General features: G+C 40.0%; 1 protein-coding gene across 1 annotated transcript in view; it reads left to right on the top strand.

Annotated features, from left to right (window-relative positions):
- LOC129378344 (mitogen-activated protein kinase kinase kinase 11) overlaps window positions 1–25,247 on the top strand; it is a 50,839-nt gene that overhangs the window by 7,040 nt on the left and 18,552 nt on the right. The window contains exons 2-6 of the mRNA XM_055058657.1: window positions 11,232–11,412; window positions 16,270–16,418; window positions 17,246–17,421; window positions 19,988–20,234; window positions 22,652–22,768. Coding sequence (XP_054914632.1) covers window positions 11,232–11,412; window positions 16,270–16,418; window positions 17,246–17,421; window positions 19,988–20,234; window positions 22,652–22,768 — 870 coding nt within the window. The remainder of the gene's footprint in view (window positions 1–11,231; window positions 11,413–16,269; window positions 16,419–17,245; window positions 17,422–19,987; window positions 20,235–22,651; window positions 22,769–25,247) is intronic.

Below are 25,247 nucleotides of genomic sequence, written 5' to 3'. Positions count from 1 at the left end.
TTTTAAATATCCAAAATAAAACACAACAACCAATAACAATAGATAAAAAGGAAATAAAAATCACATGCAACCAAAATCACAGATAAAATGGATTATGATGTGCTTAAACAAAATTGAGGAACAAAATTAAAAAATATATTGATCATCATTGTCAAAACAATTAAGTAATATATGCAATATCTGTAAATATCAGCTGATTTTCAGACCGGTGCATTCTAGCAAATAAACAGTCATTCTGACTTCTCAGGGCCCTGAAATGAACATTTATCTCATAATGCAGGAACATTTAGAAGGTTTAAAATGTTTGGAAACTGTTTTTCTAGCATCCGGTATGGCTCTTTTACCCGTTCTTTTGAGATGGGTGAGAAGTCACAGCGTGTTGAAGTAGAAGTGCAAACGGCAACGCTCAAAAGGTGCACTTCTTCAAGCTGCACAAGTACTTCTTGTGCTTCAAGCTTCTTGTGCAGCTTGAAGTACTTGTGTAGTAGTACTTCAAGCTGCGGACCTTTCACGGAAAGGTCCGTGAAATTTTAATCACGGATCTATGCTTCATACATCAGGACCTCGGTTCTGGCTCTGATAACTGCCTCGCTTCTAGGTCAAGCCAGTGGTAGACCTCCCAGCCCCCTTTGTGAAATTTTGTAAGGAAGCTAACCTAATGAAGGTTAAATTTCAACACAGAAGCTCGGGGGGCTTGTTAATAAATGACTACTTACACACAAACTTTCACCTGGTAGCGCGAATCATTTATAACCCCCTTCCTGACAGTGTTGAAGTGGCTACCCAGACACAGGACCCTTCTTTTTGTGCATTAGGTTAGATTTTGGATGATGGTTATGATGACACTCAGAAAAAGCAGGATAGAATTTGGTTCTGTTTTTCTGTGTCATCTGTGTCTCCATCTAAGATTTTCATCCCAAGTATTGATTCCACAGTATTTACTGAATAAAATGTAGCTAAAAAAATCCTAATATTGGAAAAAGAAGTCTTCTAAGCTCCAGTTGTTTTAACATTTATGTGGCTTTTTTTTATATAAAAAGGGAGTCGATGTTTTAGTCATCACGGATGCTTTTCTTTTACTAAGTAGGGATCTTATTACAAGTACTAAAAGCAGTTGAACATTGAGGTTTGACACAACCCATAGCTTCCTTAATTGATTTGACCATCAAACCTGTTTTAAAATAAATTGCAGTTCATTCTCAGAGTTAAATGCCGGTTGCTGCTTTGGTAAACTGATCCTGTTTCCTTGTTTCAAACGTATTCCAGTGCAAAACACAGCAGGAAATGGGATTTAATGTTTGTGTCTAGAAGAACTCCTTTTTTTTTCCTCCAGTGGGTTGCTAGTTTTTATTTTTATTTTTTTACTGGTTATTGCCATTTGTATGGTCAAATGTTTAGCAGATCAGGCACTGATTGCATCTTAAAAAAAAAAAATATATATATATATATATATATATATATATAATATATATATATATATATATATATATATATATAAAGTCTGACTGGCCGTTTCCGATTTTGGCTGATACAGTTGACCGGTCCAGAACGTCCCCCACATACTTGGGCATACATCACTCCACTGAAGTCAGCGCCGAATCAATCTGTCAGATATTCATGCAAAGGTTAACAATTTTATGCCAACAGTGTAGAGTGTATTCTCCTGGTGGAGAAGACATGTTAGGAAGCTTGTATAGAAATTTCGTTGAATCCTGTTCAATGACAATAAATGCTATCTATTCTATTGTATCTATTCAGATTGTGCAGAAAGAAGGAATTTAACACAAGAAATGTGGACAGTCGGTACAATCAACTGTCCTGACCTGCCAATTCCGATTTCTCAGCATTGAGGAAATCAGTGCATCTGTTTTCTCACTTTGCTAACAGGTGTTGTTTTGAATGATGTGTACCAGTGTGACTTGCTTCTAAACAAGAAACTATGTTGTGTATTGATTAAATGCTAAATTCTGGTGGTCGCATTGGTGAGAACAAGAAAGTTTCCCTCTGTACTTCTTTTCCCCCCACCAATCCTTCCTGAATCTCATCGTTTTTTGTTTTTTTGTTTGTTTTTTTTTTGCCCACTACCGATTTCCAACATCTGAGAACCGCAACCTCAACCCGCTTTGCTTCCTTGCTATAAACACTCCTGCTTGTCCTGTCTGTCCACGAGAACTGGCTCCGATCCGATCGATGTGTCCAAAAATGGTTTGAAGCCGAGAGATCGGGCCGGTTTCATTAGCCAGAGAAAACAAAGCTTGCCTGTCAGAACTGCCCACGTTAAACACGGGGCAACATTGAGTGATGGATTTAGACCACACTTAAATTGGAAAACTAGATAGAGGAGACCAAACGAGCAGCTGAACAAAGAGGGTCTTACAGGAAACAAGATTTTTACTCTCCCCCCCTCTCCCTTTGAAAACAGAAGACGGATACTCTGTAACAGATCCAGATTTTTATTTTGCTCAGAAATTTCAGACTGAATATGAAAATGATTTAAATTTGATTCCCTCTTTTTTTTTCCTACAAGGGTAACATCAGATTGACTCTGAAATCTTCTGCTTATTTTAAACCACTCAGTTTGTTCCTGTTCTCTCTATTTAAACTCCCTGAGGCAGCTTAACACCACCCGGCACTTGGAGTACAACTTAGTGGAGCGAAGACGAAACTCCAGCAGAGCAAGTGCTAGTTTCGCTGTGAGCTGACATCTTCTCAGCTATGATTATGTCCTGCAGCTCTGCCTTCCTTCCTTCCTTCCTTCCCTCCCTCACTCACTCGCTCACTCCCCTGCCTGGTCAGGGGTTGCCAGACTTTCTGTCAGCCCATGGCCTCGTCCCTCATGGGACAAAGCGCCCGTTCTTCCTGGGGAAAGCCCCCCGGCCCATCCACTCCACCCCGCATGGATTCTGCTCTCGCCTACGAGTGCAGCGGGAAGAAGGTAAAAGAGATCACGCACAGCGAGAACTACCGTAGTGACATTTAGGGTACGTTCACACCACCCCTGTTTAAGTCCGGTTTAATCAAACTCTAGTTAGTTTATCTAAGAAGTTCAGTTCGTTCAAACTCTTGTCCGTCAAAAACCCTCAGCTCCTGGTAATTGGAACCAAAATAAAGTCGCGAGTCTACCTTTAACGGGAAAAATGTCTCATGGTCTTTTACCAAAGACAAAGGAAAAATTGCACAACCGCTAAAATCTGATGGAACACCATTTTTGTTTACATTTTGCTAAGAAGAAAGTTGAGTCTATATCTCCTTCGGAGGCTTTTATGTCTTTTCCTTCAGTAGCTCTTGGTGCAGCGCCACCACAGGTGAGGAGGTGAACAGGTTTGTCAATTAGTTTGGCCTGTCTGGCTGGCAGATTTGGGTGTGTGTGTTTAACAACCTAAAGATGTACCTAATAAAGTTGCCGTCGGAGGAATAACCTCGTTGGAAATGAGACGAGGAGGTGAGGATTGATGCCGCATGAAGAGAAGAATTCGCTGGGAGACGGAGACCCAGATCCAGATGTAGCTCCGTCCACGGAGAGGAGATCATTAAACGAGGTGCAGAGTGAAGAGGCACAGCGCTGACGTTTGGGTCTTAAAGGTGCCTATGATTTTGCATGTTCAGCTCCGGCCGCACTCTGCTACACGGACTTGAGCAAGGTGGTCATCTTCTAGATTTTGCTCTGTGCGCTACAGTTTAGATGCTTTTGACTGACTCAGATTTTTGCCGAAAACCACAGTGTTGCTACCTGGACCACAGTTCAGTTTAAACAGGCGAGGCTTATATGTAGATAAAAATATAAAAGATACAGATTTGGTCGAAACAGGCTGGGTTTTTTTTCTCGCCTTTGGTGTGGTTTTTTAAAGTCTTAGTATGCTGTTCCAGATTTTAATTGGTTTATCTTTAAGAAAAATAAATAACAAAATACTTGATGTTGCCTCTTTTACAATTGAAATGTATCTGAGACAGTATATTATTATTTTAACAATTTTCTTAAAACAAAAAAGTTTAAAACACTCTAATCTGTTAATTTGCAGTAAATGGGCTTTTTCTGTAATTTCAAAACAAATAGGACAAACTGCCTGGAGCATCGTACAAGAATTTTAAATGGAAGAGTGTATGTGTGAACTATTAATGCTGTGCTATTTTGTGTTCAAGATGAAACAAAATCTGAATATAAAAGAAGTATGCCCTTGATTTATAAATAATGCTTAAATAATGAGATTCATTGTGTTCTATTAACTGTATACAATATCCAACAAACGTTGGTACCTTCAGAAGCAGCTTATTTCAACTTATCTTCATTTGAACAATAAGGTTTATTGGAGACATTGTTTCCAGCTGACAGGTTCTGGCAATGAAAGCACTTTTTTGCAGTTTATTGACTACTGAACTACGTTACCACCACTTTATCTACTAAAACATGTTCAGAAAGCCTTTATCACGGTATCATAGCCTGTTGTGTCACAGTCTTTTTGATGCTGGCTGTTCAGACGAGGCTATAGGCTGGTTTTCAAACTACCTCTCTGGTTGGAAGCAGCTGTTAAATTCCACAATTGTTCCTCTTGTTACTCTGACGTCAATTAGGGTGTGCTTCAAGGCTCTGAGTTGGGTCCTGCACTCTGCAATTTTAATTGAAACTAAAATTCCCAAATACATCTGGTACGTCTCTATGCCGATGACAGTTATTTGCTGTCATGCAAACTGCATTGTCCTTGTTTTTGATTGTCTTCAGGCTGCTTTTGACATTAAGTCACTTTTGTTTTATCTGAAATTGGTACTTACTACTGATAAATGTAAAGGCTATTGAAACTAATTACAACAGGGCCTGAAGCTGTGCAGCATAATTGAATTAAAGGCTTTTATTCCAGTTCTATCTTGTCAATACAAATGAACATGTTGTAGGATGCTGTAAATTTGTGTGTAGTATTTATATGTATCTGGAAAACACGTATATTTAAAGGTGTAATGGAAAAATACTAAGAAAAAACCTTTTTGTACTGTGGATCAAAATTGGAAAGCTGAAAATATCCCAGGGGCATATTTATTTTTCGAAGTAAAACACATACTCAAAAAAAACAATACTTTGAATTATGACATTTTCTTTTTACATAATTAATGTTAAATTAATTGTAAAATATTTTGATAAAACAAAGCAGAAAATCATTGTAGATCGTAAAAAGGGTCTTGTTTTAATTCAAGTAAGGCGCACAAGTTCCTAACTTTTGAATTAGAATTTTCTGTTTTTCTACCGAGAAAATGTTTTCAGTGTTTCTTCTGAAACCGTTGCTGTATTTAGCCGAGCTTAATGTAAAGGTGTGCCCAACAAATCTGTTGAGTAAAAAGTCACTGTATGTTTTTGGCCTGACTTACTATGACATTAACATGAAACTACAAAAAAAAAAACATGGCTAACAAAAGAGACAAACACTTTGTGTTGACCTTAATATTTACCATTTAGGATTATATAATTTTTGAAAAAGAAGTTTCCTTCTCGATCAACTCTACTACATTTGCAACATTCTTGAACTGCAGTCAGGAGGCGGGCAAAAATTATTCCTATTATCACAATGGACCTCCGGGACGCCACCCCACTCTGCCAAACATGTAAATGGTGAAAGTAAGATCAATATCAGGATAAAAAAAAAAACAAAGGAGAACAGTTGTGGCATTAAGGAGTTATGTTGCAAGGCGATGTGGCTCTGTTTGATCCTCCTGTGGCTAATCTACAATCATCAAGTTCGACAACTTGGCAGCTGCCTCATACAAGGTTTAAACAAGGTTTATAAATGGCAATTAGTGCTTTTGTAAGAGACAGAATGGTTCAAGGGACGTTGCACAATAAAAGCCAAAAAATAAAATCACTCAAGACCTCAGTTGACTCAGTTCAACTGGGGTTTTTGTAATATGTGACTGCAGGAGTTCAAAAGGGAGTAGGGAGTTTAAGATCTAACCGTGAATGCAGATAGAAAAAGCAAAGCGAACTCATCCTCTCACGCTAGCAAGCCCGGCGCAAGAGGAATATTCCAGGAGGTTTCCGCTCCTAGACACCCCGCCAAAATTACACAAGAGTTTGTGAAGAGAAAACAAACTAGGTATGTCGCTCGACTTGAAACGGCGTACCTTTGTTGTTGTTTTGCTAAAGAGAAAGGAAGAAATGGCTTTTAGCAAAGCACAGCTAAACAAATATGTTGCTTAAAAAAGCCATCCTGGAAAATTTAGCTGGACTGGTATCTCAAAGATTGGCGTTTGCTCAAATAAGAGGTGTTTGATTGTTACCTCAAAGGGGTTGTGCGTCATGTAAAACAAATAACCTCAACATTTAGATCTAAAAGTTTCTTTCTGCTTATGTTAAAGTCAGATTTAACCATGAAGTTAAAGTGTTTTTTTGTGCCGTGTCAGCTGGCTCATTTAACCAAAGACACTCGGCGGATCTCTGACTGCGTGTTTCTAGGAATGAGCGGTAATTAGCTTGAGTCAGCAACACCAAGCTTGCGTCTGGGCCGCGTTTTTGTATGGGGCCCTTCTGAAACTGATGCTCCCTTGTTTCTGGGCCGCAAACAGTAACCAAACAGAGGCCCGGTTGCCATGGAGATGGTGTCACAGTGTTTTCTCTGTGGTGATTTTGTTGGTTCCCCTCTCAATCAGGACGATGTTCTGTCTGGGCAAGACTGATCTGCTGATGATACTTGTTGTTGCTCGCCGCCCCCTACTTTTGAAACGGCAGGTTTCCGTCTCTGTTTATCACTCTGGGAAACACACACAACACACACACACACACACACACACACACACACACACACACACACACACACACACACACACACACACACACACACACACACACACACACACACACACACAAACACCACACACACACACACACCTTCCCAAAATGGAAGGAATGTGGGAGATAACAGAGGATGCAGGTGGAATCTCTTAAACGGCGTATAATGAACCAATATTGGACATGTCATTCGAAATTTTGGGAATCCTTTCTATAAAGAAAATATTACCTTAAAGGTAGGAGTTTCTTCCACCGTGGAACTTTGGAATTGTTTTACACTTCAAAACTCCCCCTTGCTGATTTGACGATGTCAGCGGCATTCGTTTTTATTTGGGTCAACGGCTGATTTGGACACAGTGCGTTGCCACATGCCATCCAGTGAGCAGCTGACTAATGCAGCAGCCGCCATCCATGGTGGGAGTGGGGAGGGCTGGATCGGGGCGGACAAGGGCTGAACTGTGGATGCACTCTCTCTCTTTCTTTTTCTATCTCTTTCTCTTCCTCTCTCTCTCTCTTTCTCCCTCAGCTCAGGAAGTGGGGGAAGAATGCGGCGTGTATGTGTGCTGAGATTGCTGAAATGCTTTCGCGTGTGTGTTTTGCTTCTCCTCTCGGCTGCACGCAGATGTTGCAGAAGCATGCGTGTCAGTTCGCAGACCAGGTAGACCACGTGCTTCCTGCTAATAGGCGTCACTTTAAGATGCATTGGTGGTAGTTTTTTCTTCTTCCTTCTTTTTATTTTTTTTCTTTCTTTTTATTTTTTATTTTTTTTACCAGTTTTTATATAACTGAACCGAATGATCGATGTACATAAGAGGATTCTTTCTCGCCTCTATTGAGACTTTACGATTAGACCCGGATGTACCGTTGGAGTCACTGATCAACTGCCGTTTTTGATGCTTCAGCTGTCCCATCAGAGCACCTCTGGGGTTTGGTCTTCACTTTTTCTCAGTGTGCACTCATGCTTAACTCTTCATTTCTTTCTCACACACTGGGCCACTGTATGCAACTTCCTAGAAACGTTCACAGCAGTAAATGAGTTGATCTCCTTAGGCTCGGTTGCTTTGATTGGTGGCACTGCAAAGACTTGAATCTGCAGTTCAGCTGAAAAGCGTCCATGCACAAAACACCAGCTTGTTAACATTTTAAAAGATGGTTCTGGTTAAAAGGAAAAAAACTTCAATGTATTTTCTATGAGTTTCAAGTGAGTAGTGTCCAAATTTTTTTAACTTGGCTAAAAATTGTCAGGTGGAAAGTGCTTCTTATGACTTCTTTTGATAAGAAAGAAAATAAATTGAATTTTCCTTTTGTCTTTCTCAATCTCCCTTAATGTAGACAGAGGCATTCATTATTCTGTATGAAACACTGTGAGAAGGGAAACAGTTCCTTTATTTCAAGGAACGATGGCTCAGAGATTTTACTTTAATGATTTTCTTTCATTCGGACAATTTATAAATTTATAAAAAAAAAAAAAAAAAATCCCAAAACATACTTTTTTCACAGTGAAAGCAGCATCAAGCCCTGTTTCTGGTGTACAGTGGGGTGTTCTTTTTAAAAATGTTTCCCCCCTCCGGATGTTGTAAGGAAACAACAGTTGGGTGATCAGTCTTTGACATCCTGATCTCTTCCTGTCTGACTCTCTGGACTCATGTGACCTCTCCTAACACGTGTTGACAAAAATACCATGGGTTATTTCATGCTTAAAAAACGTCTTTCAGTCTTGAATGTATAGCGTTGCCACTTCAGTTGGCCAAAATCCTGGCAAGCGAGAGTTGTGGAGGAACCTGGGTGGTGGGGTGACTCTGTTTTGTACTCCCCCAACCCAAACAGCTGGCCACAGAACCCATGACTCCGATGTAAAGGGGGATGCAGATGGGAATTAAACGATCAAGACCTTTTTTTCTTTTTTTCTCCACCAGAAGAACTTGATTTATTCTGACTGAAAGCCTTGATTAATCTTCTGCCTTTGCACCTTCAGCGGAACAGGGTGCATAAATTGGCCTTGAAATTAGATTGTGAAAGACCCGAGTCTCTTCATCGCCCCTCAAATCTCCCACAAACACAGCAGACAACACAACTTCTTGTGATGCATTCCTTTGTGACGTCAAAGTCCCTGCCTCTGGGCTACAAGGCGCAGCACAGGATGTCTGAACAAGGGAGACTAAGGAAGTCCAAGAGATGCAACGAGAAAAGATGGAACTCGTATTAATGTGTGAAGAGAGTCTGGACAAAAGCGATTTCTTTTTTTGTCATTGGGGTGGAAGGAGGGGAGGGAGAGCGGGAAAGGCGCCAAGTGCAGAAAGTTGGAAAGTGACTCCAAATAGCTGGAGTCTTACTTCCCTATAATGAGTGATATTTTTTTTTTGCTGCTTCTCCTCTGCGAGTTTGACAGCAAGTCGTGCCCTGAACGATGACCGGTCTGTCAGCAAAGAGGAAGAAAGACACCACTGCCACTTGCTCGCTCGCTCTCAGACATGTGATCCAGCGTCACTGTCGAGCAGCAACTGCCATTCTTAGTGTTAGACTCTCTACTGAGACTTGCCCTGCCAGGATTGCACAACACTGATCATCGGCACATCTTTAAAGACAAGTCTCCTGTAGGATATTTTTTACAGACATTGAAAAGCATCCTTACAGCAATCGTTTCCTCTGAAATAGCACTACAGATGCAACTTTTCCTTAGGGCTGTTGATGCAGAAGTACAGGGAAGGCCAGAGGGGGCTGGATCATGTTGATCTTGTTGATCTTGGATCTTGTTGGACAAGATTTCACATTTTGTTGACATAGAGAAAGTGTATGACCGGGTGCTAATAGAGGAGTTGTGTTATTGTATGATGAGGTCTGTGGTGGCAGAGAAGTTTGTTGTTTTGGTGCAGGACATGAATAAGAGCATGAGACTGGTGTGCTGTGGGAGGCAGAACATCAAGGATCCGCTCTACGCTCCTTTGATCGCTTTGTTGTTGGACAAGCTGACAGTTGACTAAACATGGAGCATGATGGTGTCAGATTCACAGTTTTTAATGCTGTTGTGTTTTCACACCGTGATACTCAGGAGTTAGTCTGGTGAAAACGAGCCTCTTGAAGGTTTAAATTTTACCCAGTCACTAACCTTTGACCATGACGTATGTTAACCTGCCAGTTCAGTGCTATGAAGCTTACCAGAAATCGGCTCTAGTAAGTTCTGATTTATTAAAGTAGTTGATGTAAAGGCCACTTAGCAACAGGCTGCATAAGGAAACAAGCAGATCAGGGATCCTGAACTGCCATTAACCACACACACACACACACACACACACACACACACACACACACACACACACACACACACACACCACACACACACACACACACACACACACACACACACACACACACACACACACACACACATGCGCATACACACACACACACACATGCGCATACACACGCATACACACTGTGGGTTGCTTTAGGAAAACACGCTTAATATTACCAAGTTTAGACCTTAGCTTGTAGCTGTGTACCTAAAGTTTGAATTTATGAACTGTGACTCAGTCAACAGTTTCTAGTGCAAAGCAGACCCAGGTCAAGGATTCTGATTGTAATGTTGACCTTTGTGTTTGTGTTCTCCTTCTAAATCTATCATTTTGTACTTTGGGATGAATTCTTCAACACTGTCCTTATCTCTGTCAGAGTTTCAAAATAACTGTTGCTTAAGAGAAAATCCTGTATTTGAGGGTCTTTTTTGTGAGTCTTTATTCAACAAGCTGAGAGTTTTAAAGCTTGTCCTTTAGTATTGAAGCTTTCTAAGCCCAAACAGCGAGATCTGTCCAGGGAGCAGAGCCTCCTGAGTTTGTAAGGTTTTAACGGCATAAAATCATAGATTTACAGCCTAAAATAAACGGGTAATTTTATAATGATGTTCGTTTCACGCTCATTGCAACGCACACCAGAAAATATTGGAATTAAATTCAATGCCCATACTGCCCAGTATCCATATGTAAATAAATATATTTATGTTACAGAAGTCGTCTGAATTCTGCAAGTTAATTTTGAACATGTTTTTCCTCTTTGTGTGACTAGCATAGCGAACCTGCTCCCAAGGACGTACATGACTTCCTTAGCATTGTATTTTCAATGCTTACAATGGAATAACTTTGCTCCATGTAGGGGAGCACTGATGACTTTTGGCTGGCGAAGACGAATGCATTTACTACAGGAAAGTGAAGTGTGACGCAGGAATTGCTGAAATGTGTGTGGCTGGATCATAGTGGGCTGAAAACAAGAGGAAGTGAGAAAGAAACAGAGAATCCATGTTCTGAAGGATAATCTCAGCCACAATTGATTTTTATCTGCTGTTACGGGACAAAATCACTCTAAAGTTGTCCGTTTTATAAAAAATTTGGGTCACGATGCCTCTGTCTAACACAAACCTTTTTTTTTTTCTTCCTTCCTTTACCTACCTACCCATCTTTGTGTTCTGCAGTCCTGCTGGCTCAGCCCATAGAGAACGAATGCATGGAGGGGCTGACGTTGAAGATCACTGACTTTGGCCTGGCGAGGGAGTGGCACAAGACCACAAAGATGAGCACGGCCGGAACCTACGCCTGGATGGCCCCGGAGGTCATCAAGTCCTCGACCTTCTCCAAGGGCAGCGATGTTTGGAGGTGAGCATGGTTACACTCATGGTTGAAACATTGCATCCACTCCTCTTGGGCAAGAATTTTATATTACAATTTGGCTTTATATCATTGAAACAATTCTCTTTTAGTCGTGTCAATTATAATTTTTAAGCTAATATTTGGTTAGGTGTCTGATCGATGCTTAATGTGCGCCTGCTTCATCCTTGTTATAACCTTAATGACGAGAAGAATGTTTTAGGAGACTTTCAGACCTAAGGACACCATTTTATTGTGCAAATATCTTAGTACACTTAAAAGAAAGATGTAGCAATTTATATAGATAGTTAGATAGATTTTTTTTATATATATATATTGATGATCTAGTCCTACTGGAACTTTATTTTCCTTACAGCATGACATTATTCCCAAAAGTGAAATAAACTGCCAGTGGTACTAATGGGTTTTCATGAACATTAAGGAATTATTGACTTGAAATAATCTCCAATATCTTGCTGAAAAGGTCTGTCTTATTTGTGTTCTAAGATATTTGCACTAGAAACTAGACCAAAAGTACCTGGTAAGATTTTGTGTTCTTACAGTGCAGACTGAGTTATATAACTGTTTTTTTTAAAAGCATTGTGACTTTTGCAGTTCATGCGTATGTCGGTGCAGTTTTCTCCCAAAAATTCACAAAAGTTCGGAGGCGCTGCTACAACGTGCAGAGGCGCAGTTATGAATCTAGCATTAGCCTGGCGGGTTTTCAAGTTTTGTGCTTGTAGCTTTACAAAAATGTAATAAAACATTTGATTTCCAATGGATACTTTGTATACTTTTTGCAAGGTGTATGCTAGCATGTCCCAGCAACTTTTGCAGAAGTGCTGAAGAAGCTCACAAGTTTTGGTTTGTGTACAACAGACAGTTTTCAATCATCTGTAAAGCTTGAACTAGTGGAGTTGGTGGTTTGGTAGGAGGAAAAAAAAATAGAAGTTGCAATTGGAGACTTGTTGATGAAGAGAAGGAGAGGCAGTGTGATGGATTGCAACAAGGCCACCGTGACCATGTGACGGCGTTCCCTTCAAAGGCCTGCTCTGTGCTTTGTTGTGAGACATGTGTACTGCACACTGTCCCATTGTCTCTGCTATAGACAGAGAAGGAGGCCTCACACCAGACCTGACCGCGGCCCTTTATCTGGGAATAGCTTAGTGTCGGTGCGTGTGTGTGCGTGTGTGTGTGTGTGTGTGTGTACGCGCGTGTGTGTGTGTGTGTACGCGTGTGTGTATGGAGCCACATCTAGACACTATAACCGGAATCCCCTGCTTATGGTTTTAGGGTTTATCATAATGACTGAGATTTCTTAAAGTGGTGTTTTAGAACTGGAATCTGAATGGACGTAAACACAAATTCTTCGTCTTGGCAGTAGGAAGAAAGATTTGTAGTTTTGTAAATCGATGAGTCATTCTCAAGATTTGTTTGCCAAGATTAAACTTCTACTTTTATATGCTTTACTGTAATTATCACCCTTTCCTCCCCGTGTTTCTTAGGACACAGTCAAAAGAACATCGAAACAGAATCTCGATATGCTGGAGCTATCAAAGAAAACCCCTAATTAGTATAAGTTTACAGTTTTTCCCCCCATTTAATTTTTTAGTTTTGTTTTTTAGTTTATCCACTGTTTGTTTCTTTCTATCTTAACACCAACAGCGAGAGAACGGGGCGACACGTCTGCATTTGCAGACAGCCTTCGTTTGGAGAAAAAAACCCCAAGGCCAATCTTTGTTCTGGTATTCTTTCTCATCTGTCCTCGGCTGCTCGTCTCCAGATTTTCGGAGTGGAACCCGACGGCAGCCTCTGGGTGCGAGCCGACGAGGCCGTTTTTTTTTTTCCTTCCCTCTTTCTTTCTGCGCAGTCACACGACGTGTGGAAGTTGTAATTAAAGGACTAAATAAAAAACAAAAAGGCGGCGGCGGCCCTGTGCTCTCCTCACAGCGGGGCCCGCAGAGCGCGCTCAGTCAGGGCCGGGCGAGGGCTAATTGACGGTGTGGGTGATCCAAGTCCTCTACGCCACGCTGCGTCTTCTGAAGACCCAGTGCTGAAGCCTTTGTGAGTGCTCAAAAACTAAAAAAAGAGACTCTCCCTGTTTGTCTGTCTGTGTTCATCATGCGTGACTTGTTGGCGCTTTGTAAGCATGTGGTTCATCCAGCATGATGCTCCATTGCATCAGTTTGTCATGACGGGGTTTTATCACGGTTGCACAAGAGCGAGCCCAGTTTCTATGGTATTATCAGATTGTGTGTTTGGGACTAAAATAGATGCTGTGTCACACTGTCATCCAATAGGTAGGTGTAAATCATGGTTGGCTGGTCACCTGTTCTGTATTTAGTGACTGATCGCTCCATTTGACGGCAGGTTTGGTTCAACCTCTTTAGGGCATCATAATATAAGAAAAATATTTAATTGGAATGCAGATAAAAATGAGTTTTTCTTTCTCTATGTGAACTCTTGTAAGTCTGCCACTTAAAATATAAGGCGTTGTTGACACTGAGCTAATTTTCAGTGAAACCGTAACACGTTCGTTTACACACGATCAGGTTCTCTCACAATAGCTGCGTTTCCATTGCAAATGTGTGTAAAACTTTGTATATTTCCTGCTATTGTTGGAGGAAAAAAAAACACAATATCGCAGTTGCAGTGTTTCCATTAAATTAGAAACACAATTAAAATCATACGTGAATAAGCTTATTCACGTGATAATTCATTAGGCATTCAATACCATCACTCTCCTCCTACTACTTCCCGTCATGTTCTTTGTCTCTTTCGGCAGTAGTAAAATCCAGTTGTATGATGCAAGAAAAGTATTTTTGCAAAATACACTAATTTCGATAGAGATGAAAAACTAAAGCCCATAGACTTTGGTTTTTCAGGTAACTAAATTGGGCTTTTTTGTAATTGACATATTTTCAGCAAGCAAATTTATTTTCATAATTCCATTTTGCACAATTAGATGGTCAATGGAAAAGCAGCTAACGTTGTACTGTATGTGCTACTTAGCCTTTTCAGTTCAGCACTTCTTCTGACACAGAACATGTTAAGTAAGCACTTGGTTCATCAGAGACGACATGCTGAAATCACAGCGCCACATAGTGGCGTGGCATGACAACTACAGCACATTCAAGGTAGCTTGGCAGTCTCATCTCACTGATGCAACGCCCTCTAGTCGTGGAGCCTTTCCCCCATTATCATCTGAAAGTACCAATAGTTTCCAGACATTAGATTTTTAAGTCTGGTGTGTGTCTGGTACATTGAGAACAAATATACTGACAATTGAAATGGTCTGCGCTCATGCAAGCCTTTGAGATTTAAATACTGCACACACTGATGGTGCGATGACGATTGCCATTTATTACCCAGTGGACCCTTAGAATTTGACTGTAAAACCTCAAAACCTAAAAGCCTTCTAAAGGTGCTTCTAATTGCCTATTTTAATTGGTCAAACATCAAATACACCGAAAACTGTTTTTCTACCGCAGAAGCTAACATGTACAATCTAAATAACCACGTAAGATGTACTTTTAAAAAGGGAATGAACCTATAACACAGATTATGTCTAAAATATTAATTGAGAGGTTTTAATGCTGTTAATCGCTTTCTCAATAATGCCATTAGTCACTATTCCTGTAAACATCTTTCTAAATTAAGTAAGCTGCAGCTTTTTTTTTTAAACACTTGCCAATTAGTTTCTTGTCATTTGTCTATTTGTTGTATTTCTCTGTTATTTTGCTCTTTAATAAGAACCAATGCTACAGTTTCTATTGGCTCTGAGTGGGTCAGGTTTGAGCGTGAGTCAGCTGCCTCCTCATTTAGAGCTTTGTTTGTCTGGAGAGCAGTCAGGCTATCGTTTTCTTTTTTTGTTCATCTTATCTTTCAGCAGTTTCTCTTTCAAGATAGAAGTACTGTAGTCGTTGAACCAGTAATTGACATAGTCTCCTCCCACTCCGTGTGCCCCACGGACTACAACCTCACTTCCTGTTTCGGTCGTAGTATCTGTCGGGTCACAGGCTCTTCCTGTTGCGCTGGAATTGTTGAGTGGGATTTTCCAAGCACTCGTTTTGCTTTTGGCTGTGGCCTTTACTTAGATGTGACGCAGTGGGATTATAGTTTGTCGGATGTTCATGAATCGTCTTTATTAATGTTTATTTACAGAAACTAGATTATATTAAAAGTTCTGGTTAGGAAGAGAATAAGAATGGGGAGGGGAAATATAGGGAAAAGAAAATGCGAAAAATGTAAATCATTTTATTAAAAATTTGAGATAAAAATAAAAGAAGTTGTATATAATTTCACATTTATTTTCTTATTATTTCTTACCATTTATTTAGGGTCATTAGAAGTGAAAACAATGCCACTTTTTCTTTTTTTTAATTAATATTATTTCCAAAGAAAATTTTCTCCCACTTCACAATTATTCACCTGCTTCACAATGAAATATGCTGAGCATTCTTTGGTTTTAATAGATTTAGCTTACATCAAAAAATGTTGGTACGTGAGGGCTCCGTCAGAACAACGGAATCTCTTTACGACTCTACAAATGTACCTATTTTATAAATGAGAGTTTTTGAAGGAGATATATTCTACAATTCTTGAGTTTTGCTTTCTTTTTTTTTTGGTGCACTAATAAATCAGCCCAGATTTTCTTAAGTTTGGGAGATCAGTAATTAGCCAGTTGCATGTAAAATTGATCTTATCTACTGATCTCACCTTCTATATTTAGCAGCATTTCAGACAAAATAGCAAAACCATATCAGTCCAATTCTGACGGGGCAGAAACCTGCAATCGGTGCACCCTTACTGGTCCAACTTTGTTCTGAGCAAACTGTGGTTTTCTGTTTTTTCCCCCATTTCCAGCTACGGTGTCCTGCTGTGGGAGTTGCTAACAGGGGAGGCTCCCTACAAAGGGATTGATGGTCTTGCCGTCGCCTATGGAGTCGCCGTCAACAAGCTGACCTTGCCCATCCCTTCCACCTGCCCCGAACCCTTCGCTCAGCTCATGTCAGGTGGGCTTTTTTCTCCGTTTGGTTGTTTGGGATTGATTCATTATTGCAACGATCACATATAAATATTTATTTATTTTATTTTTTTTGTCATTTTCACAAAGCTGCACTTAAAAGAGAGAAAACAGATTCAACAATGTGTTGTTGTTTTTTTTTAATAAGAGGAAGTATGTTCTGGATATAGCTTGTGCAATTTTTTTCTTCTCTTTTAACAGAAACAATATTTGAATATTTTGGTATAATATACTTTTTCATGCTTTGTCATCTTTCTTTATTGAAGAAAAACAACAACAACCCTAAATCACTGTTGGCCCCCAGATGATTATTTAACTAATGGATTTGTTTTATTATTACTGTGCCCAAAGTTTTACAACAAATGATGCCAAATCCCCCCGTAGCAGGTTAATTAGGCAGAACCCTCTCAGTAAGAGATCAGCTTATCCGTGGAATCGGCTGGCATAAACTCCTGGATCGCGTGTAAATACAAGTCACAGGCACGGCAGGAACACCATTAAATGTTCTCCAGTGCAGAACCAGCCGTCTCAATGAGTCACTGGGCCTAATTTAAGTCGTAAAAATCCGATCTGACGGCTGTTGAGTCGAAGCGTTGTGAACGAGCGACTTCCTCGTTTCTGAAGGAAAAGAAGTGAAACCGCTCTGGGAACTGCTGAACGTGTCGGACTCTCTACCGTCTTCAGGAGGCAGCTGCAACAAGCCGTGGTCAAACACAGATCTGGTGTTCGCAGGCTTACCAGCGATTCCCTCGTCTTCTTGGCATCAATGTGCGATACAGTTTGTTACGGACACGCTTGCCTGTCTGTGTGTGACAGAATGCTGGGACCAGGACCCTCACCGACGGCCCGACTTCGGCTCCATCCTGACACAGCTGACCGCCCTGGAGCAGCAGGTGAAGGAGGAGATGCCACAGGAGTCATTTCACTCGCTGCAGGATGACTGGAAGCTGGAGATACAGGACATGTTTGACGAGCTGCGGGCCAAAGAGAAGGTAAGAGACTGGCGGACATTTCAGTTAGCGCCAAGCCGACGCATTAGCTGGTGGTACATCATAAAGAGGGGAAAAACGGTTGGCCTTTTGAAGGCACCAATCCACTTTTTCTACTTTCAATACCGATACTGATATCTGCGGTTTAGTATTGTTTGATACTGATACAAAAAGCAGTGCTAAAATGACAAAAAAAGTTTATTTTTATTATTTTGAACACAGACATAAATGTACTGAGTTACTGCACCAGTAAAGAAGACTTAACCATACCAACAGCTTCACAAGCGTGCTCAAACTTCTAAAAATTTTAATTTTAATAGTTAATTAGGAGTAGGCAATATAAACAACAAAGAAACTGAAACTGATAAAAACAATAGGTCGACTACCAGTTTTCTTGGTCAGATGTAAAAATAAACTGCAACAAACCTTCTTTTAAATGGTTCAGAAAGTGCTATTTGAAATTCTAAATGGATGTTAGATAAATAATAAGGAATGACATCGCTCAGATTACAAAGTATAGCATTGGATTGAATAGATCTGCCCTTATGAATTGGACACATTGACACTGAGTGACAGTCTAGACATTTTTCTGGATTCCTACATATAAAGGCCTAAAATGTGTTTTTCACATTATGGTGGATATTTGACACAAATGACTTTATTCATTTTTGTGTTGCTGCCAAAAGCCGCGTGTGTTCTTTCCATTTCAGGATGTCCTGACAGAAGCACAAGAACAACAAAGGATCATTTCAAAATATGGTGATTTCATGGCTGAATTAAAACACAGGAAGAATATTTATCACTAAATTATGCCTAAAAAGCAGAAAAACATAAAAATAAATAAAAGTAGTAAAAATAGTTAAGGTATATTAGTTTAAAAAAATGGTTAAAAGTAACATTTTGGAGGCCAAACTTTAGAGTAAGTGTAAGCAATGCATTTCCTGTAGAGACTCTTCTTCTACTGCCTGTTATTAAACATAAACAGATTTTGCCTGAAGTGCCATCTACTGTGCATAATAAGAACTACAGTATAAAAGCCAAAAGGGCACGCTTGTTAATTATTAATTAATTTATCTTATTAGTACAACAAGCACGTTGGAGGACTTACTCGTGCACCTAAAGTAGAAAGACATTAGCGTTTTTAGTTATTGCAGATCACATCACTGTGATTATAATATTAGCAGCCCTACTGAGTATTACTAGGGCTGCTAGTACATATTTACATGTTTACATATTTGTAAATATGCTAGTACATATTTACAAATATGTAATATGTATAGACAGTTAAATACTGTAAATATGTATTTAAATATGTATTACAAAATATCAATCAGAGTCTCTGAAGAAGCCTGAAAAAATTAGACTATTGGTTTAAAAAGTCTGCTGCAGGAAATATTTCAGTGTAAATATCAAATAATGGGACAAAACCTGACGAGAATCTACAGATTTGTTCTTGCAACATATGTAATTTTGGTAATAAACTTACTGCTTTTCTATTGTAATGTGGCTGAAAAGCAGCCACATTACAGTTCACATGTCAAACCTTTTTTATTCTTTTACTACATTTCCTTTCCAGCTTCATTGTTCCTTTTTATACAGATGTTTCGGTTCGTCGCATGACTCCTTTGAGACAGGCAGCTCTTCTCCTGATTGAAGCTTATTTGTTGTATTTTGAGCTGAAAACATCAAACGAAACCGAAAACTGATGGCCTCCGCGCGAGCTCTTGGACTGGCGTTTAACGGGCCTGGCCTCGAACGTTTACTGGCAGAACGGCACATATTTCTGCTCCTCTGAGCTGGCATTTTAATGTGAGCGCCGTTGAACTAAAAGCAAAAGCTCCGGTTTAAGCCGGTAATGTTTTTGCTGGGCTTTATAAAGAACACACGTTACCTCTGGATATATTGGAGGCTGTAAAGCCGTTGTTTATTGGGAGCTCAGGTTGTTTTTCAGACTATTCCAAACAACAGCAGTCCAGAAGGAGAGCTAGAAAGAGTTTAAAAGCTTTACTTGTTTTCTCTTGTCTGAGGAAGAGCAATGATGAAAACCTGGGCAACTTTATGAAGTTAAATCTTATTCAAGCTAAATCAGTGGTTATTGTAAAGTAAATGTATTTCAATAGAGCTACACCATGTGTAGTATAAGCTCCTTGAAGTAAATAGATGTTGTTGTGTGCTCTTTAGTGAAACTGTGTCTATTAAATTGTCAATTTGGCAATGAAATATTGTTGCTCGGCTTCCGGAGTAAGCTGAAAAAATACTGAAAAACTTGGTGTTTTTCAGTAAATACATAATATACAAGTGTTAGTGGTGCAGGTAAAAAAAAGAATAAAATAAAATGTATCTAAAATGAATATTACACAAATAAAATATGTTGTGGCACCAATAACAACATTGAACTGCTAAAGTAAAGATAGCGAACTTAGCATTCGGCTGCTTAGCAAATGTTGGCATTACACTGATGCCCCTAAATAAAATCCAGTGTGTGGCAGGCTACCTCGCTGCCGTCCTGCAGCGAGATAGCCTGCAGAATAACCCTAACGGGGCGGCGGTGCGTTTCCTCCTCCATCAGGAGCTGCGGTGCCGCGAAGAGGAGCTGAAGCGAGCGGCTCTGGAGCAGAAGTCCCACGAAGAGTTCCTGCGGCAGCGCGAGCAGCAGCTGGCCCAGTGGGAGCAGGACGTGTTCGAGCGCGAGCTCAGCCTCCTCATCCTCCACCTGAACCAGAACCAGGAGAAACCCAACGTCAAGAAGCGCAAGGGCACCTTCAAGAAGCACAAGCTCAAGAGCAAGAACGGCGAGAAGATCAGCATGCCACAAGGTATTTCCATCTCCATGTGCTTTTTGGCTTTTAGAGCTCGGTTTTATTGAAAACACAAGCTTCAAACTTCGAATCGCCTTGCAAATCTACAGGGTTCTTTTGTTTGTCGGGCATGTCTAACCGTCATTTTGGTGAGATGTGGATTAGAACCGTGACTGTCCCGACATTGAGTTGATCACTTTGAGCAACAGTTTTCTCTAGAAACCTTGCTAAGCCCGGTGCTATGGGCATTACAGCCGTCCACCAGCAGCCCACGTGTTTTTGTGTTAATAAATGTTAAAAAGTTACAAAAAATTCAGAAGTGCACGAGCAGATGCAGGAATGGGTGCGCACCCCTTTGTTCCCAGACCAGTGCGTCAACTATAAACCTAGCTTAGTACATCCTTTCTGTCACTATTTCTTGTTTCTGAAAAAAAATCAACCCTATTTAAAACGATCAAACAATGTTTAGCCTGATGGGGGCAAGTAAAGCCTGGATGCCCACCAGGCTTATCTCACATTGTCTCATCTCATGTCTCATCTCATGGTTCACCGATTGCAATTTTCAGGCCAACGACCATAAGTAACCCTGACCTACCGATTTCAATTTTAAGCAATCGTCATTTTTGTTAGAAATATTTCAAACTGTACCAAGAAAGTTGCTGAGTTGGCAACAGTTAGGTGACTATTGTTAACCCCAGACATTCAGGTCCATCAGTCAAACCTTTGATAATATCAGTGGGTAAGATCGATTGCACTTTTAAGTATCGGCCGATCGCCGGTTTCCCAAAATGAAGGAAATCTGGTTGCAATTTCTTGTTTTCTCCAGTATTCTCACCTGACTGTCTCGGCCGATGTGTCCTCTGCTGCAGCAGAGTCACTCAGCCAGCAGCAGTTTCCATCCAGTGCTTCATTGCGAGTCTGAGTGTATTTTGGGCCGAGCATGCATGCGTAAATGCGCTGTCTGTGTGTGCCTGTCGGTGTGTTTGTGTGTCGTGGTCAGCCCTTTTCCCAGCAGCAGCGGCAGCAGCAGGGCGGTGATGCGGCGGTGGCAGTGGTGGTGGTGGGTGGGGGTGTAGGGGTTGATGAGAGGGGAGCATGAGCCAACCACGCCTCAACACTTCCTGTCCATAGATATACTGGCCTCTCACTTTGGCGCTTCCAGTCAATGCCTTTGGCTCTTTCTTTTTAGATACCTTCCCTTCCACTAAAGTTGGTGTTTTCGTTTTCCTCCGAGCCGTATCGCGCTGAACCCTTTTATTATTTTTGCTTTTTCATTTCCTGTCCGTGGCAGTTGTTGTTGTGCCTTTGTTCTGCTTGAGTTCCTTTTGCACGTTTGACTTAACGTAATTAGTTTCAAACACCATATGTGGAGCTGTATGTAGTTTTATGCGTTCTCAAAAATGTTTGAAATACATTTAATTGTAAGGTGTTGCAACAAAAAAGAGCAACATTTTGACCTACAGACTTAGTCCAAATGTTTCTGCACGGCCAGCTGGTATTTACCGTCTTAAATTACGTCCCAGTCTCATTCTCTCAACATTATATGTCGTGCAGAACTATAAAATATGCTCCATTGTCTCATCTCAAAAACAGAAGTCACATTTCCCTTGAGCTTGTTTCCCCAATTTATATAACATTTTCTTTAGCCCAGTGTGACCAGATCATAATCTGGAACTGATCAATTTTTCGCATTATGCCAACACTGTGTCTGCCATCTTGCCTTGACCTTTTGTTTTGTTACTAATTTCATCTCTTTTACAGAATAACATCATTTCATTTTTTACTGCTTTGTGTAGCTTGTTTTGCATATTTGTCTCGTTCTCTCTTCGTACTACATGTTGAAGGTATCCACAGAAAACTCGCTTGAGTTCACTCCAGTAACTCTTGGATTCCTGTTAAAAGGTCTGATCTTCTTTATGAATAATTGTTTCAGTGAATATAATGATGAACATGAGTCAGAGCAAATAAAGCACCTTGAAAGATGAACTTCCTCAATCTGGCAGTCTCAGGAGAGGAGCCCTGAAATTGGATGCAAAGACTAAATGTTTAACATGTTTGAATCCAAACTTTTTACCTTCAGAATACTTATATTTTACTACCTTGCAGCTTTAAAATTGGCTGCTCCACCATTACTTACCAGTAAACTGGTTAGATGGCTCTTGGGAGAGTTTTTTTTTTTTTCATTTGATCATCTATGCTTTGAGTTGTCATGCACTATTGTAACATTTTTTACAAAGTATGAGTTTTTGAAAGCAGAAAAGCCAAATATTCAAGGAGTAGTGTAAAATAATGCAGCTGAAATTGTTGACATTCTCAAGGAAACAGGCAGGTTAAAAAAAATGTTACAACCTTTCAAACAGCACCATGAATTGTATTAAGCTACTTGTGTGATTTTATCAATTAAAAAAAAAACTTTTTTGTGTCTGTGCGCACAGATTTCATCCATAAAATTACAGTGCAGGCATCCCCAGGCCTGGAAAAGAGGCGGAATTCTCCGGATTTGGGTTCGGGCTCCTCGCCGTCCTTTGGCCCACGGTTTCGTGCAATCCAACGTGAGTATGGTCATTTTCCTTCTGCCCACGTCTTTGCAATATCTCCATTTGTGATCACCATCTCCATTCATGCTGTCTTAAACACACATCTTTTGTATTCCCCTTGTGTCCCTGTGGGCCCCCCAACTCCACCCCTAGGTTCCCTGCCCTCTTTCCCTCTCGCCCTCTATCCTCCCTGCTCTCTCTCACACACCCTTTTCCCTTTTCTACGGTCCGCTCCAGTCCGATTATTATCCGACTTCCTCTGAGCCGTTCAGCACTTCTTTTTTTTCTTCCCCCAAACTGTAGACCTCCTCTTGTTTCTTCTGTCTGCAGTTGCCACAATCCAGCAGGGGGAGCCATTCCGCTACACTTCCTGTGCAGAAACATGGAGACACACATGTGCTCCATTTTTTTCCAGGATCTTTTTATGTTGTTTATGTTTTTGTATTTTCTAACAATTCCAAAAGGGACAATTTTAATAACAAAATAGTTGAAGGAATTGATATAACAGCACAAATTGGAAAACAAAAAAAATAACCTGCAAAAGTGCTTTTTACATCTAGTAGACATATTGCTTCATTATTAATAAGTGGTGTGATTTATTATTTTTTTTATTTCTAAATGACTCTTGAACAGCAGGGACTGATCTATGAGCGGGGCGGCCATTAAAATATGTTCAGAACATATTCCTCTTCGAAGCCAGCAGTGTCTTTTTTCATCTCTGGATATTTTAGTGGAGAACTTTTATTTTTCTGCTCAGATCAGTTCCATTGTTTCATTATCTGACAAATGAGATAATAAGAAATTCAAACCAGCCCACATTTTTGATGTGTCAGCTCTATTTGTAATTTAGCTGCCGAGCTCAGCGGTACATATTAGAAGCTAGTGAGTATTTCTGCTTCAATTTATTTTCTGTGCGTTTTGGGGCAGAATTAGATTAAGATTTTTGCTCTTCATTAGTTATTTCACTTTTTATTTCAAGTGTGACAGCAATCGTAAAAACCCCAAGAGCCATTTTGTCCAGTTGAACAAAATGTGTTTGGAGCCACAAAGGTGACATTAAGCAAATTGTCTTATTTTATCAAGATCAATAATAAGAATTTTCTTTATTAAAATGACAAAAATCAACAATTTTTTGTTTGTTTTTCAAACATTTATGCAATTTTTTTTCCTAAAAGAACATTTTTATGTAGAAGTTACACCACAAAAGAACATGCTTTAAAACCAAAAGAAGTAAAGTATGTCCTTTATCAAAGTTACTTTATCAAAATAAATATTCCTTACTCTATCAGTAACATTTTTGTGAAAAATCTTTGCATAAATCAAATGAAAACAACTTTTTAAAAAGATGTACTTTTACATTATGAAGCAATTATTATTTTTATTTTTATTTTTTGCATTTTTGATCACAGTGGTTGGTCTAAAGATCCACATGTTGCAGACTCCTCCTATAGCCCATCTGTGACGTTAGAGTTCCTGACCTTTTATTTGTGGAATCTCAAAAACAAAAGGAAAAACCTCTAATGCACATAAAAATATGGAATATGATGGGAGCCACGTAAAACCATCCGAGTCAATTTCCTAAATTATGCATCGGCGCACGTCAGGAAGGCAACCAGATTGCCTCTAACGTAACACAGTTTATCTACTGAGCCTTTTCATTTCTGCTACTGAAATGAAATGAATTTTGGAGTCACAATAACAAGATTCTCTACTGTTGCCATTATGACAGTTATTTCTCCAATATTTGAAGTGCGTGTCATTCTCCCGGGTTGTAAAAAGGCGGACTTACCCCTGCCTGGGTACATGCTGTAAATTTGGAAAACAAGATTTGCCCGATGTTCCTGCTCCTCCTCTGTTTACGTGGCGCCGCGGTTCGGAGGTCGGTCCTCCGGAAGCGTTCCTGTACTTAAACCACATCCTGGAACTGGAAGACTGTTGCAGATTTCCCAGAGGTTGGCTTGATTCCTAACTGTGTGGCGCTAATCATGTTGCGCATTACAGCTGGATTTGGAACAAACGGTGGCAGCTGCTCACTTCATTTATCCTGGAGGTATAACTGGCTCACTTGTTACATCATCATAGTGTAAATTGATATTAACTTGTGTTTTCGGAGATGCTTTTTTCCCTTCCTACTTATTAGGAAGGGTTTGCTTTAGCTTCTTTAGGTTTGTATTGAGCTTTAAAACTCCACATGGAACAAGTTTTAATGTTTAAAGAAGTGCATAGAAAATGATCTGTTTCAGTTAGTTGTTTGAATGGATTATGTCATTAAGGCCAGCCTGTCATTTCCTGTTTTGCTTTATTTATTGTTATTTCACACTTTGTGAACATAACAAGAAAAACAAACTGACAAGTGTCGAAAGCCCAACACACAAAGTGCAGAAACTGCAGCTAGAATCAGTATCTACAAAACTAAGAAAAGGAAATGCAGTGGATTTCAAAAGTATTCATACCTCTCATTCAAATGTCACACGGCAACCACAAATTTAAACAT

This window comes from Poeciliopsis prolifica, unplaced genomic scaffold (assembly GCF_027474105.1).
Source record: "Poeciliopsis prolifica strain line A6 unplaced genomic scaffold, Auburn_PproV2 SCAFFOLD051, whole genome shotgun sequence".
Lineage (NCBI taxonomy): Eukaryota > Metazoa > Chordata > Actinopteri > Cyprinodontiformes > Poeciliidae > Poeciliopsis > Poeciliopsis prolifica.
Note: the sequence above shows the minus strand (reverse complement) of the source record. Positions and strands in the feature narration are given on the sequence as shown.